Here is a 15069-nt window from a genome sequence, read left to right on the forward strand (position 1 = left end):
AGCCCGCTAACGGAAAGAGGATTGAAGCACGTGAATGATACGAGGTAGGTATGTATTCCCTAGAGGTTAATGTACAAATATCTGAATACGATAAGTAATGAAGAAAGAGGAATTGAGAATGGAGGAGATACGAAAACCCAGAGGCACTCAGGCAGGTACACAGCGTGAAACACGTGCATTCAGCGGTTGCCGGTGGCCCGCACCAGGCGCATCCATGCTTGCCATGTTACACTAAACTATAGCGCTTGCCAGGGCGGGGCCTACTAAGGTAAGAAGCCGCAACAGACCTGTGGACCCGAGGCAGTGCTACCCCGACAGGTACAAGTGCGCCATGATTCCCACCGCCAAGAGAAAATGAGCGTCCCGTCCTCCGCCCCCGTCCCACGACTGAACATCCCATTTTTCTTGGCTTTTCTTTTTTCAGGTTTCTATATCACGTCAATCGGGCAGCCTGACTAGCTACAGTAACCCCGCGCGACTGACAAATCGATATCATCATTTGCAAAAAGTATAACTGCCATCGCCCAGACAATATGCGCGGCACTCAACCGCACGTTTTGCGACTGTTTGTTGCCATCCTAGCAGCAGTCGGCCTGATCCTCTTCTTCGATCCCCTCAACTTGGGACTCGCATCATCGTCAGCCATCGGCAACTTTTATCCCACAGACAATCGAGCAGGCGGGTGGTTCATGTCTTCCACAATTACCCATATCGTGTTGTTCAAGTTCAAGCCCGATGCGGGCGCCGATCGGATCAAGACGGTACGTGTTGGAACCGAAGCGATTCTCGACCACCATCACGCACACCACACACACACTGTGTAGACTTGGGAAATTCTGCGCAATGCTGACAGCGCCCGACTACCTATCACAGATATCCAACCGGTTCCTCGGGCTCAAAGAACAATGCGTCACCATGACACAGCAGCCGTACATTCGCAAGATATCTGGCGGCAGGGATAACTCTCCAGAAGGATTGCAGGTGAGTAGTCAACAAACAAGCGGGAGAACCCCAACTCCACTCAACCTCTTGGCAAGAAGCTGACCCAGACGGTGATCCAGGGCGGCCTTACCCATGCGTTCGTTGTCGAGTTTGAGTCCGCCGCCGAAAGAGACTACTACGTCAACTTGGATCCCGTCCATCAATCGTTCAAGAAGGATATCGAGCCTTTTGTGGAAAAGGTTACGGTGGTGGACTTTACCAATGGTGCTTTCTGAGCGCGGAACGTCAAATACATATCTTGGAAAATATCTGATCACCATTATATCCAAATACGTACTACAAGTAGCCGCATTGACTTGGCGATTGTATGGTATGCTCCCACGTGCTACGACCCGTGCTAACCCCTGATAGCCGCCTCAAAGATCTCCATAAACTTCCACACATCCTCGAACCGGCAGTACATTGGCACCGGCGCCACGCGAATCACGTTTGGTTTCCTCTTGTCGCACACCACACCGTTTTCCTCCAGCGCCGCCGCCACCTTATCCATCAAGCCATCCCTCAACAACAAGCTCAATTGCGTCCCTCTCTGCAAAGGATCCCTGGGCGTAATGATCTTGAAGGCCGGCTCCTCGCCCTCTGGCTGTCTCCTGACGATCTCATCCAACAAATGCTCCGTATACGCCGTCAACACCAGCGCCTTACTCCTCAAATCCTTCATGCTCGTCTTGTTGAACACCGACAAGGCAGCCGCCAAGCTCGTCAAGTCGATGGCACTCGGGTTGCTCACCTGGAAGCCCTGCGCACCAGGCGTGGGCTGGAACTCCTTGTCCATATTGAACCGCACGCTCTTATCGGCACCATACCATCCGCTCAGCCTTGGCTTGAATACCGGCTTGCCCAAGCTCATGTCCACCTTGCCGTGGCGCTCGTGCACAAAAGCGCCAGCCATGGACCCAGGACCACCGTTGAGGTACTTGTACGTGCACCACACGGCAAAATCGACGTTCCAGTCATGCAGCTGAAGCTCGACGTTACCCGCGCAGTGAGCCAAGTCCCAGCCGACCACGATGCCACGCTCCTGAGCGTACTTGGTGATGCGCGGGATGTCGAATAGCTGGCCGGTGTAGTACTGAATACCCGGCAGGAGCAGTAGTGCAGCGTCCTCTGCATGTTCATCGATGGTGGCCAGGATCTTTTCCGTCGACAAGTACAGGTTTTCGTCAGGCTGCATCTCCACTATGCTTTTCTCGGGGTCTAAGCCGTGCCACTCGATCTGCGACTGGAAGGCGTACCAGTCGCTGGGGAAGGGACGCCATTCCAGGATGATCTTGTGTCGCTTGTCGGTTGGGCGGTAGAAGGAGGCCATCATGAAGTGCAGGTTGACGGTCAGGGTGTTCATGATGACCACTTCGGAAGGGTCCGCGGCGCCGACGATGGCGGCGGATTTGGCGGCGCAGTCGGCGGCCATGTCTTGCCAGGGGGTGAGGGGCGAGTTGGAAAGTGAGGAGAAGTGGCCGTTGACGCCGATGGAGGCCCAGGTCTCGAGTTGCGCTTCGAGGTAGTGCCGGACGGCCTTGGGTTGGGCGCCGAGGGAGTTGCCGACGAAGTAAATGCAGGGGGTGTCAGCGTCGGTAGAAGTAGTGGTGCCGTTTGCTTGGGTGCCTGGATAGGTACAATTAGTAGATGTAACGGACACGTCGTGGAGGAGGGATGGGTACTAACCGGGAATGATCCCGTCAAGAGCCTTCTTCTTCAGCGAAGCGCGAGTGGGAATGATGAATTCATTTCGGAAATGTCTGAGCTCATCTTGGGCGTCGAGACTCTGAGCGTATTCGAGTGTGTTGGCGTTGGAAGGAAATTCGGGCTTTTGGCCGTCCCGGAGGACTTTTACTTTTGATGTGAAGTCGCTCATTGTGTATGTCCGTTGGAGTTGGAGGCAATGTGGATCTGCTGTTAAGAGGAAAAAAAAAAGGGGGTTTGTTTACTTTGGGTGGATCTCGAATGAGCGGGTCCCGTCCAGTTGGGTTGGGTCCGGGTTGGTTGGTGGAAAAAGAAAGGTTGCGTCAAGTAAGCTGCAGTGCAGATGAACTTATGAAGCGACCAACAGTGAGACTACAATAAATGGTGCAAGAATGACACAATGTTCCTGACGATCCGGTCTGGTGGTTTTGTAGTTGAAACATGACCTTTCGTTTTCTCCACCATCGTCGGTATGCTCCGATTTTTCTTTTTGCTTTGGCTTGGAAAAGATTCTTTGCGACTTGCGAGACCGGATGCGGAAGCGGAAGCGGAAGGTCGGGAGTCGGGATTGTGAAATGTGGGGTATTTTATCTTCCGTCTTCCGTATTCTGTATTCCGCTTTCCGCTTTCCGTACTCCGAGCTTCCGCCTCCGTATGTCCGCCTCTGTGTGTCGGTCTACCGCTCACAAGACAAGACACAGATGAGTATGACCGACAGATCGAATGACCGACAAAAGCCGCCCAATTCGCGAATCATAATCCTATTCCGCCTTTACCGCCAATACCCGATCACAAGTATTAGGTAATTATAAACCTGTAAACCTGTAAACCGAACGAACAAATGACAAACGAAACGACGGATGGTGAACAAAGTGCTTGGAGTACAGTAAGGTATGGTATTAGTCCAACGGTTTGTGTTTCAGCGTAGCGGTGCCGAGAACTACTTTGACCGTTCATCCGTTCCCTAGTCGTAGGTAGAAGACAAAAGTCACAAGGAGAGGGAGAGTTCCACCCCCTGCCATGGAAGGTGGAAGGTGGAAAGTTCGGTGAAGGCTGAAAGCACACGGGACGGACGCAACAAGGGAAGTGAGCCAAGGAGGCCAAGGAGGCCAAGGAGGTCAAGGAGGCTAAGGTAGCCAAGGAAGCCAAGTGATCTCCATTTACCTATGTGTTTGTGGCATCGTCATTGATCTTTTCATCCGTCTTCCATCCGTAGTTTCCGGGATACAAATACAAAAGCCGTTTACTCCGCTATTAATCAACAATCGACTCGACATGCAACTAGCTACATGCAACATGTGGAGTGCGGAACGGAAAGACGGAAAGACGGATAACGGAAGGTTCGTACTTCGAACGTCTCGGAAGTTCAGTTGGCTGTCTACCTACCTACCTACCTACCTTGATGACCACGATGAAACGGCGGTTTGCTAGGTACCTATGGAGCATGCCTGGGTACCATGAACTGAACCGAATCGACATGCATCAAAATCGTCCGTCCGAACTCCGAAGAACGCTGTGCATCGATGGACCCAGGTCATTAACGGCAGGTGGATGGATGATACCTAGCGAAGAAGGAAAAAAAAAAAAGGTGAGCGTAATTTGACTTTGTATTCAGATCATAATAAATAGTAATCCTTGGACCCAGACCGTGATCGGCCGCCGTTGGATCTACCTACCTACCTCTACCTAGATAGGTATAGATATCCCCGACTGTCTCACCTTCCAACGTTTCTTCTTCTTCTTTTTCTTCTTTGTTTCCTTGCTGCCTAGACGTAGGTACCTACCTACTTCCTGCTTCCTACTTCTACCGCGACTAGGTACCATAGTTTCTGGAACTGGACTCGACTCGACTTGGCCTCTAGCAGCAAGTTCTCCAGACCAGACCAGACTTGGACTTTCGCACGCTCGCATCTCTTTTCGTTGACTCGAACCCATCATCAGACATTCAGTTCACGACGACAACAACAACAATGTCGCCCTTTGAACACCTCCCTACATCTACAACCGCTACTACCTCCAAGCAGGCCTCCTCCACCGAGTCCAACGAGTCTGCTGACTCCTCTTTCCCCGATCACATCCAGTCGCTATTAACCAAGTACGACGTTACGACCAACGGGTTCCTTCCAGAGGGACCACCGCTCGAGGTACTGCCTGGCGAGTACTACACGCCATGGGAAGACCTCATCAGACGGTTATCGGAGTCGCTCGATGCTGGAACGTTTCGAGCAGAGGTTGATCGCTTGCCGGTTTTGCAAACGGATCGATTGATGAGGGAGGAAGAGTGGAGGAGGGCGTATGTGGTGCTGTGTTTCTTTGCGCATGGGTATATTTGGGGTGGGAGGAGACCGTCTGAGGTGAGTTCTTTGTGCATGGTGGCATAGAGCCGAAGATGAAGATGAAGATGAAGACGATGAGAATGTACTGATAACGACAAAAAAAAACAGATCCTTCCCGCGCCAATTTCTGTCCCACTCCTTTCTGTGTCCAAACACCTCGACTTGCCTCCCATAGCGACGTATGCATCGCTCAACCTATGGAACTTTCGATGTGTACCTCCCCCATCTTCTTCACTTCCTCCTTCTCCTCCAGCGACACCCGCTTCCTCTTCTTCCCCTTCTCCATCTCTCACCACCTGCAAAACCGCCGCCGCCAAAACACCCAAGGTATTCGACCCAACAGACCTATCCCGCTTACAAACCCTGCACACCTTCACCGGCACACCTTCGGAGTCCTGCTTCTACCTCGTCTCCGTAGCAATGGAAGCCCAAGGGGCATACATCATCCCCATCATGCTACGCGCGCTACAAGCCATCGGTCTACGCGCCGAAGCATGGAAGGAGTCGACAACCAAGGCGTTGCGGGAGTTGGTACGCTGCGTGCAAGCTGTGGGGGAGCTGTTGGAGCGGATGTATGAGGGGTGTGAGAGTATGGTGTTTTATCATCGGATTAGACCTTATTTGGCGGGGAGTAAGGGGATGAATAGTACCTCTATGGGGCTGGGGAGGGGGGTGTTTTATGATTTGGGGCCTTTGAGTCCTGCTGGTTCTGAGAGAAAGACAGGGGAGAAAGGGGAAGAAGGGGTAGAGGGAGAAGAGGTGCAAGGACAAAAGAGAAAAGGAAAATGGATGGCATACAGAGGCGGGTCGAACGGACAATCGTCGCTTATCCAGTTTTGGGATCTGGTGTTGGGGGTGGAACATGTTAGTGCTGGACACTCTTCTCCTCATGGACAGGCTTCGCACCCTTCCCAATCAGACACCATGAAGGAGAAAGAAAAACCCTTCCATGAGGAAGTAAGGGAGTACATGCCACTTAAACACCGACAATTCCTCACCCTGGTATCAAAGATGGGATTGGGAAAAGGAGGAATCAGAAAAGCAGTCATGGAGATGGTGGAAGCCGCAGAGCACGAGGGGAGGGAGTTGGACGATAAGGAAAAAGAATTGCAGGGTGCGTTCACCGATGCGACGAGGGCGTTGGCCGGGTTCAGGAATAAGCATTTGCAGATTGTCGCGAGGTATATCGTCATTCCTTCGAGGCAGGCGGTGCCGGAGGGGAGTAAGAGGCCGGGGGCATCTCTGGGGGATGGAAAAGTGGGTGGAGGCAAAGATGGGCAGGTGGTGAATTTGGCGACTGCTAGTTCGGGGTTGTCGCAGGGGAATGATGACAAGAAGAACGAAGGACCGGAACTGACGGGCACCGGAGGGACAGCGTTGTTGCCGTTTTTGAAGCAGACGAGGGATGAGACGTTGAAGGCGGGGGAAGTTGGAAGGTGAGTTGGGGTGCTGGGAGGGAAAGTGCTATGGGTGCAATGGCGGAGTACAATCATGCATGAATCGAGGTGGAGGATTGCGCAAAAGGAGTGGCCCGTTATTGCTTCGTGGAAAACAAGCCATGCTGAACCCAAATCACTTTTTGATGAGCAGAGATTATCAATTTTGTACACTTTGGGGGTCAAACCCTTTACATCCGTCACTTCATGTCTCAGCCACACCTAATCCCACTTTGCCTCGGTAACCTTCACCATCAAATCATCCATCTCGGGCGTGCAGTAACACCTCAACCGACAAGGATGCATCGGATCCACAATCTGCATCTCAAAGTTTCTCATGAACTGTCGTACGTTAGCTTCTCATCATCACCAACAACATTTCTCTGACGTGGATAGTATCACTCACCTCAACAACAACCTTCTGCAACTGCACCCACGCCAGCCTCTGTCCCAAACACCTCCACCGCCCATGCGAAAACGCCAAATCCGTCGTCTTCCACATGCGATTTCTACGCTCCTCGTCTCCCTCCAGGTACCTCTCTGGTCTAAACACATTTGCATCCTCGCCAAACACACTCTTGTCTCTCAACATCCCCACGTAATTGACAAAGATATCCGTACCACCCGGGACGAACCTACCGCAAATGGTATCCCCCCCTGCAGGCACCTGGCGCGGGAACCCGTTCATGAGGGGAGGCATCATGCGGATGGCTTCGTACAGGACGGCTTGGAGGTAGGGCAGTTTGCGGGCTTCTTGGTCGGTGATGATCGACGACGAAGAGATGAGGCCGGTGCGGATGGCGGTGGAAATCTCGGACTTGAGGCGGATATACGCGGATGGAGTGGAGAGGAGGTAGAGCATGGTGCCTTGGAGGGCGGAGGCGGTGGTGTCGGAGCCGGCGGGGAGTTGGGCCGAGACTTCGAGGACGGCTGTCCGTTGGGAGATGCCGTTTTTGACCCATTCGTCCTGGCAGGTGTTAATGGAGAGAGATATGGGGTGGTGGGAGAAAAGTTGAAGACTGGACTTACAAGCATGCTTGAGCGGCCGGTGTCGGCTTTGAGGGGCGTGCCTTTTGCGCTACCGTCCTTGTAGCGTCTGGCTACTTCACGCTCGATGAGACTGGGGATTATGAGCTATCAGTACCTGGCTGGGTATGTAGTCGTTGATGCAGTTGAAAAAACATGTGGACTCACCCGAGAAAAGCACCTATACCGCTCTTATCTGTCGGCTTGGGACCGAGAAGGACCATCAAGGGCGTCGAGATCACGATCTTGCTGATGGCAGGAACGTAGGCCAAGCTATGCAAATACCCCACTATCATATCCGCAAAGCCCAACCAGCCAAAGTGATCCTTTTCCTCGCGAACATCACCCCAAGCCTTGCCAAACCCGGTCTGCGTGACCGAGTCGACGGCAATGTATCGAGCAATCCGGGTATAATCCAGGGGGGGCTTGGATCCCGAAGTGGCGGCAGAGTTCATGTACTTCTTGCGAACGAGCTCGACAGCCTCAGCAATAACCATGTCGACATCCTTTTCCATATCCATCTCGCCCTTGCCGTGGTAGCCCGCGTAGACCTTGGTCTTGCGCTCGTTGTGCATGGCGGAGTCGCTTTCGGAGAGGACCGTGTGGTCCCAGGGGTCCATTCGTATGCAGTCGTAAAAGTCTTGTGAACGAGCGTAGCCGCCGCGCACGCCGTTGATGTGGACAACGGTAGCGGCGTCGCAGACCATGAGCGCGTTGGGCCCAATGCGAGTAATGGGGCCATATTTCTCTTGAGTCGCGGGAAAGATCTTGTGGGCTTTGCCGGTCCAGATGGCTCTAGCAGCCCACAGGTTGGAAAAGCCAGTGGTGGGAGGGCCGGGAAAGGCCTTGAGTCGGTACCAATCAGTGAAAGATGAGATGATGTACCAGGAGACGAAGCTGATGGCAAGGTAGATGGCGGCCACTTGGAGTTTGGACATCCCGCTGGAGACCAGCGGGAGGGCTCCCAGTAGCTCGGTGAGGGCCATATTTGCCCGTGTGTGTTGTCGTTACACAGTTACCGTAGATGTCGAGGAGAGGACAGACACCTCAACCCGTCAAGGGGAAGCCGCTGATATAGACATGATCTTCAGAGCCTAGGGGGCCCATACTACCTCTGCTGACTCCATTCTGTAGACGTCGTGTAGCGAATTTTGGGACGATCAGCAGCGGAGTACAAAATGCGATTGGCTTGACTGCCGGAAAACCCCACCATGGTACCACTCAACTTTACTTGAAAAGGTTACGAACCTCGGCGACGTCCTACTGTAGTGTAGTGTAGTACAAAGTGTCAGCAGTGATGCGAAAGTGCTAACGTGTAACCGTAATGTGTCCGACACCATGTTGCGAGGACGTTATCTTGAGATGTGGAAAGGAATGTGTTGGTTGGTTTTTCCCCGCATGAGATTTCTGACGGGAGCTGCATGGCGAGGAGTTGTGAGGCTTACGTAACCACACATCAGACTGCCTAACTGCGTTCCAGTCATATGTTGTTGCTGCAAACCCCGCTATTCTAATATCGCCGTTGATGATCGGATTTGCGGACTGGAACAGCTATGCATGCCGTGCCTTATGTTTTGAAGCGACCAATTGATTTGTCCGGACTATCCTCCTCTCTCTCTTTGCTCTTGCTGGATGAGATCAATTTCACGCCGTTGGCTGAACGTTGGATGTGGCACGTCGCAATGGCACACGTGATTCAGGTTTCATGCCCGTCGGGCAGCGCTGACTCGGGCTTCACTCTACCTCTAGGCATCAGCAGAACTCTACACCACAAACAATGAGCAAAAGCCTCAGTGACCATCCAAGGCCATCATACCTCCAGGTACAACAGTTTCCCAACAGCGCGCTCACATTTGCGTCGATAAGTTGACAGCAAAAAGGGCGATAATCTGCCAAGTACCTACCTCTACGTACCTCTACCTTACAGCCCGCTTGGACGCCAAGCAGCCGGACCCACCTGTTTGTTTACTTCCCCCTTTTCAACACCGAAACATCACAACCCCACTTCCACACCCAAACTTTCAAGATGAGGGTGTTGAAGGCCGGTGTCAAGCGTGATGACTACAACTGGCGTCAGATCCGTCCCGGACTATGGCAGCGTGATGCCGATGAAGCTGAAGTGTTCTACTCAACCCTAGCCAAGCTCTACGCAGGATCCGGACGGATGCACTTCGCCATCACGGGCCACATCTCCCTGACCATCAATGTGCCCAGCGATGAAGACCCGGAAGTCGTATCTAGACGGCTTGACGAGTCCCTCCGCATTGCCTGGCTCAGACAACGCTACGAGACGCCAACCATCGCCTCATATGCGCATTACGACGCACTCGACGGGAAATGGAAGAAGTCCTACCGAACCATTCCCGACGACGCATCGACAAAAGCATGGCTTGAAAAGACCTTCCAAATGATATCAACCAGCCAAACAGGCGAGGAATGGGCTCACTCCGGCCCGCCCGCTCCAACCACAGCCACTCTGTTTGTCGTCTGTCCAGCAATTGCATCTCAGGATTCATCCACCATCCGCCGCGACCTCGTCCTGCGCTCTCCCCACGACATCATCGACGGCATCGGCACTCTCCACTTCCTCAACAGTCTCGTCACCAAAACCACCCAAGCCTTCACGGAAGGCGAATTCTTCCGTGAGCTCCCCGTCTTCGACGGCTCCGAAGCATCCAACCTCAGTCCGCCCTACCGGGTAGCCGCCAACATCCCCTCGACTCCCCCAACTCCCGAGCACCAAGCCCGATTATCCACCATCAAAGCCGCAGCTTCGCAATCAGCAAATCCCGACGGACTCCCATTTGTAGACATCGGCATCCCCTACACCAAAGGTCCTCTCTTGCCTGGGAAACACCAACGCACAGCGCACTACCTCTCCCGCGAACGCACCTCGGCGCTGATCACCTTCCTAAATGAGTCCTATCCAGATACAACGGTGACGCACGCGTTTCACGCTGCTATTGCTCTCACACTACGCAACTTTCATACCTCTTTAGACCTCCCCTCTATGTCCTGCGCCTCCAACTCCAAGACCTCCACCACCAACTCCAAGACCTCCAGCTCCAGCTCCAGCTCCAAGACCTCTCACTCCATGTCCGTTCCCGAACAAGAGCAAGAACAACAAGTGGAAGTCAGCAAATCAAGATACACCAACTACCTCCTCCGCAACGAACGCTCAGCCTGCTCACCGCCCTACAACACACCCTTACACTGCGTCTCAGTTTACCACTCCCTCCCCCCAACAAAGCTACAAGTTGACCTGTTGTCTGTTTCCCCTACCACTCCCCAAGAAAAAAGAGCGGAATTCGAAACTGTCTTGAACCAAATCAAGCACTTCTACACTTCCGTAAGGAATGATCCCCTGCATTACGCTCTAGCACCAACAACCTGGACAGAATGGACACCCGTCCTTCCTGAGGCGGTGTTGAAGGGGGAAGAAAAGATGGAGGTGCCGAAGCCGAAGGAGGTGCCGAGCGTCAGTGTTTCGAGTATGGGGGTTGTGGATGGGATTGTGAAGAGGGTGCATGATTTGGGACTGGGGAAATTGGAGGTGCAGAGGCCGTGGGTGACGGGGGAGGAACTGACGAATGGGTTGGGGGTGTTTTTGGGCACGCTTGATGGCGTTTTATGTTTGAGCTGTGCGTTTAATGAGGCGTGGCATGATAGGAAGGGAGTGGACGAGTTTTTGTGGGAGGTGGAAAGGGTGGTTTTTGGTTGGGTGGACGGGGTCGATGAATCCCAGCCTGATTCGGAGTCGGGCTGTATGAGATAGAGGGGTCAGGATTGAGATGAGGGAGTCAGAGGTTATTCCTCTTGTCTCCAGTGCAGTACAGTGCATTTTCATGGGTTCTGGTCCGTACCTTCCGCTACATTTCCCGCAGGTGCAGTGGGTGACAAGTTTTCAACAACGAGTTGTAGATATAGTGGAGAGATTCCTACGATTGTGAATCACAAAGAAGTTCGCTGTCATATCCGTAACTTCGGTACCCTCCAAAGATCCCAAGCCGCCTTGATCCTCGTTCAATCAAATCGAAAAGGAACTCCCAGAATAGTGTGTAACTCCCTCAAGACAGGACTCACTTCGTCACTCAGCTCGTCTTCATCGTCTTTCGAATCTTCATCGCCATTTCGCAGCTCTGTCCGCAGAATAGCCAAAACATGTCGAGCGCCCAGCTTCTTCCCCTCAGAGTTCGCGTAGGCAACCGCAGTCCTCAGAATGTTTTTGATCGTACGTCCCTGTTTCGCGTGTTTTCGATAGTCAGTACTCCAATACCAGTAGATTGTGATGCACTTGGATCTCGGTTAGGACTCGGGTGACATGGCAAGAGAAGGGCGTCCACTTACGTTCAAATTCAGTTGGCCCAGCGCATTGTAGATGTCTTTTGTCCACGACTCGTCAACCTCGACAGACTTGTTTGTATTGATCAAGCTCTCCCAGATGCGGCTCTTTGCGTCCGGACTCAGCTTGGGATACGAGATAGTGACGTGAATGCGAGACTTAAACGCATCATCGAAGTCCTGCTTCCTGTTGGTTGTGAGGAATAGCACGCCCTGGAAGTATTCAAGCATCCTGAGAAATACTATTTACAGTGAGCATGGAACAAATTAGCACTAAAACTCCTAGACTCAATGGTTTCTATGCATGATTAAAATACCGAAGCGCTAGCACGAATCCTCTCCAGAATTTTTCTCTGGATGCACATGGTGCGAAAGGTGGGTTTGGCTGTGCTTACCGGCGACGATAGCATTGCGATCCATTTCCGCGGAACTTCTCTTGCATAGGAGGACATCGGCTTCGTCAAGAAGCGTGACAGCATTCCATCGCTTGGCCAAATTGAAAATCCTTTCGAGCTGCTCCTCGACAGCGCTGACTTCGGTGCCCAATTCACCCCCTGAAATGGCATACAAAGGCCGCTCAAGATAGTCTGCTACACTCTCTGGAGATGCATAACTGTCAGCACTGCGCAATACTCCATAGTCGTGCATGTCTCTCCGTGGATCATGGCTACATAGATAAAGGCTCCCAGATGTCCCCGAAGCAGGGTTTCGGATAGATAGGGTGTTGCTTACCAGCAGTGAGAGTTTTCCCCAGGCCGGGCTTTCTGCATCGTGACATTCGTTAGAGACAGTGATGAACAGCTCGATACCAAAAGAGGCCGAGGTGCAGTCTGTGGAACAGGAATGGTTGGTGACGGGAAGAGCAATGTAGCGACATACCCGTGAAGAAGGAATACCAGCCCCTGTCCTTTTCCAGCGATCACATCGTCAAAGATGACGTGATTGTTGCTTTTGTGTCCTTTGACCAATGCTTGCACCAGTTCCTTTGTCACCTTGTCCTGCTGAAGGGATCCAAACGCTGCCATATTCCATACCACATTTTGCACTTGATCGCTGAGAACCCACCACCATTTTTTACATTTGAGACCGAATGCAGGAACCAGAGCCGGGAATGTGAGCATAAGTTCATCCGTTGAAACCTGGAAGATTCTCCAAACAGCTTCTGCAATCCCTTCGAATGTCTCCAGATCAGGCTCGATGTCTGTTTCTTTCTGTGTGGTTTCGGTAGTATGTGGCTTCGAAGTCCGCAATCCCGTCAGTGCCATGATATCCCGGGAATATTCCAGCCTTCTGTCGGCATCGGAGTCTGAATCCGAACTAGAGCTGTCATTGTTGCCACGCCGTTTGGTTTTGGGTGTTAGGTTCCTCTTGGCGGGTATCCAACCCCTTCCTGTGGCTCTTGCACCTCTTCCTTTTTTGGGCTTTTCGGTGTTACGTTCCAGATCTTCCAGAGGGGACAAGGTATTCTCATCTCCATAGGCCTTAAAGTCCACCATGACACGCTCGTCGATCTGTTTGTCATGCATCGTAGGGTTGCACCCTTCTATGTCCACGAACTTGTCTTGACGCATCTTCCACGCAGCCCCATTGTAGCTCTGACACATAAAAGAGGAAAAATTGGAACCCAGAATCCTCTGAAGTTTCTGTGACCTCGCTTGCAATGTGCTTTTGAGAGAGTCCCATTGTGGATAGCTCTCAGCGGGCATCAGTGATAGTCCCGAGATCTTCATAGGGTGCATTCCAGTCAGTGGAATGTAAAGCCGCTGCTTGGAAAGACCTGGAGAACTGCCATTAGAGTCGATTCGTAGTCCAGTGATCTCCCAGAAGGTCATTCTTTCTATGATCTTCTCGGCGACATTGCGACAAATCCAGCATTCTTGGATCGAGCCTTTGTTGAAGACAAGCAGGCTGTTTGGCCGATAGATTGTCCAAATTATGTCGTTAACAACCTGCTTCTTTGGCGAATATCGGTCATGGTCTTGAAGGATGCTGGCCATGACAGATTCCGGGTCACGTACAAACTGATCGAGGGCCTTGGCATCACGCCGAAGATCTTCATCGATATTCTTATCCTCAGAGAGCTTCCGGATCTCATCACGGTAGAAGAACAACTCCATAAACGGGGTGCTGATCTTGATGGGGAACGCCTTGAGGTCCGCGCTCTCGTAAGTCCGTGTGGCGATTTTCCGGAAAGCGACGCAAAGTGGCTCGGAGTGAATCTCCAGATCAAAGGATACAGGGACTGAGACACCATTTCTCTCCACCCATGTGCGACGCAGGATAACGGCGTGGTCTTCGACCTGGTAGTTTGTCTTCTTTTTCAAGCTCTGGCGTGGTATAAACCTTGAAGTCGGGTACAAATTGACCACTCGACCGCCCAGTCCTGCGGTGTGATACTCGACAATGTCGACGAATCCTTTGGATGGGCCTTTCGTCGTTGCCTGAGCTTGCTGTTTCTCTTTGCGTCAATTGCCTGATCCGTAGAGGTAGGGGTGGTAGTTCACTGGAATAGTTTTAATGAGCCGTACCTCTGTAGGCTGCGCTCCATGGCCCGTTGTCTGGTTGTTCTCAGTACGGCCACTTCCCGAACTCGGAGCATTGTTGGTATTTGATTTGAAGTGGTGTGGAATCTTGGCTCTGTAATCGCCCAGTGACATGGCGAACGACAATATGAAGGGGGCAACTGTCTGGTAGGAGGTTCAAAGAGTACCTGTAACTAGGGGTGTTTCATTAGACAAAACTCAACGACGTTGGTATGACTGAGAAAGAAGGTTCAAAGACGGGATCTGCATACCTTGAGAGGTGGACAAGAGTGACTATTAATCCAATGAAGCATCAACTTCGGAGGGTGACAACAGGTGGCAGGAGCTACCTATCCCTACACCGCAATTCTGTGAAGATGATAAGGAGGATTAGAAGATGTAGAGATACCTGAGGTGTTGCTGCGTCACTTCTCGCACTTCGACCTGAGATATCCAATCTGGAGACGTATCGACCATCGACTGCAAATCTCTGAACGGGGGATTGCAGAGCGGATGGCGTACGGTAAAGCAGAAGGGGCGCAGGATCGAGGCCTCACGTCAAGACCTTACCTCTGATCCACGAAGAAACATGAACCGACAAGGCTCTCCGAACAATGCCGGTAGAGCTGATATTCTGCAGTAGAGCTGCAGATGAGTGGGAGATAAGGACATTGACGTGGACGTTAGGCATTCAGCTAAGCAGAGCCTGCTTTGAAAGACATG

At 52.2% G+C, this 15069-nt stretch overlaps 6 protein-coding genes across 6 annotated transcripts; 3 read left to right on the forward strand and 3 right to left on the reverse strand.

Annotated features, from left to right (window-relative positions):
* The first annotated feature begins 428 nt into the window (after positions 1-428).
* NCU09182 (stress responsive A/B barrel domain-containing protein) lies at positions 429-1296 on the forward strand. Its single transcript, XM_953999.3, has 3 exons — positions 429-761; positions 874-981; positions 1062-1296. Exons 1-3 carry the CDS (start codon positions 534-536, stop codon positions 1215-1217), a joined length of 492 nt encoding a protein of 163 aa, XP_959092.1. The 5' UTR covers positions 429-533; the 3' UTR covers positions 1218-1296.
* A 43-nt stretch (positions 1297-1339) lies between these two features.
* NCU09183 (kynureninase) lies at positions 1340-2857 on the reverse strand (the record flags this gene model as incomplete). The annotated part of the gene is made up of 2 exons (XM_954000.1): positions 1340-2607; positions 2668-2857. 2 exons carry the CDS (start codon positions 2855-2857, stop codon positions 1340-1342), a joined length of 1458 nt encoding a protein of 485 aa, XP_959093.1.
* Positions 2858-4655: 1798 nt separating this feature from the next.
* On the forward strand, positions 4656-6461 carry NCU09184 (indoleamine 2,3-dioxygenase; the record flags this gene model as incomplete). Its single annotated transcript, XM_011395692.1, has 2 exons — positions 4656-5039; positions 5130-6461. The coding sequence occupies 2 exons, from the start codon at positions 4656-4658 to the stop codon at positions 6459-6461; spliced, it is 1716 nt and encodes a 571-aa protein (XP_011393994.1).
* Positions 6462-6544: 83 nt separating this feature from the next.
* Positions 6545-8841, reverse strand: NCU09185 (hypothetical protein). Its single transcript, XM_954002.3, has 4 exons — positions 7652-8841; positions 7487-7577; positions 6864-7424; positions 6545-6799 (listed from the first exon to the last, which is right to left on the reverse strand). Exons 1-4 carry the CDS (start codon positions 8467-8469, stop codon positions 6680-6682), a joined length of 1590 nt encoding a protein of 529 aa, XP_959095.1. The 5' UTR covers positions 8470-8841; the 3' UTR covers positions 6545-6679.
* A 304-nt stretch (positions 8842-9145) lies between these two features.
* NCU09186 (hypothetical protein) lies at positions 9146-11453 on the forward strand. Its single transcript, XM_954003.3, has one exon. It carries the CDS (start codon positions 9510-9512, stop codon positions 11256-11258), a length of 1749 nt encoding a protein of 582 aa, XP_959096.1. The 5' UTR covers positions 9146-9509; the 3' UTR covers positions 11259-11453.
* A 53-nt stretch (positions 11454-11506) lies between these two features.
* On the reverse strand, positions 11507-14481 carry NCU09187 (hypothetical protein; the record flags this gene model as incomplete). The annotated part of the gene is made up of 6 exons (XM_954004.2): positions 11507-11722; positions 11831-12066; positions 12220-12423; positions 12557-12588; positions 12704-14274; positions 14353-14481. The coding sequence occupies 6 exons, from the start codon at positions 14479-14481 to the stop codon at positions 11507-11509; spliced, it is 2388 nt and encodes a 795-aa protein (XP_959097.2).
* Positions 14482-15069: the final 588 nt, after the last annotated feature.

This window comes from Neurospora crassa, linkage group III, assembly GCF_000182925.2.
Source record: "Neurospora crassa OR74A linkage group III, whole genome shotgun sequence".
Classification (NCBI taxonomy): Eukaryota; Fungi; Ascomycota; class Sordariomycetes; order Sordariales; family Sordariaceae; genus Neurospora; species Neurospora crassa.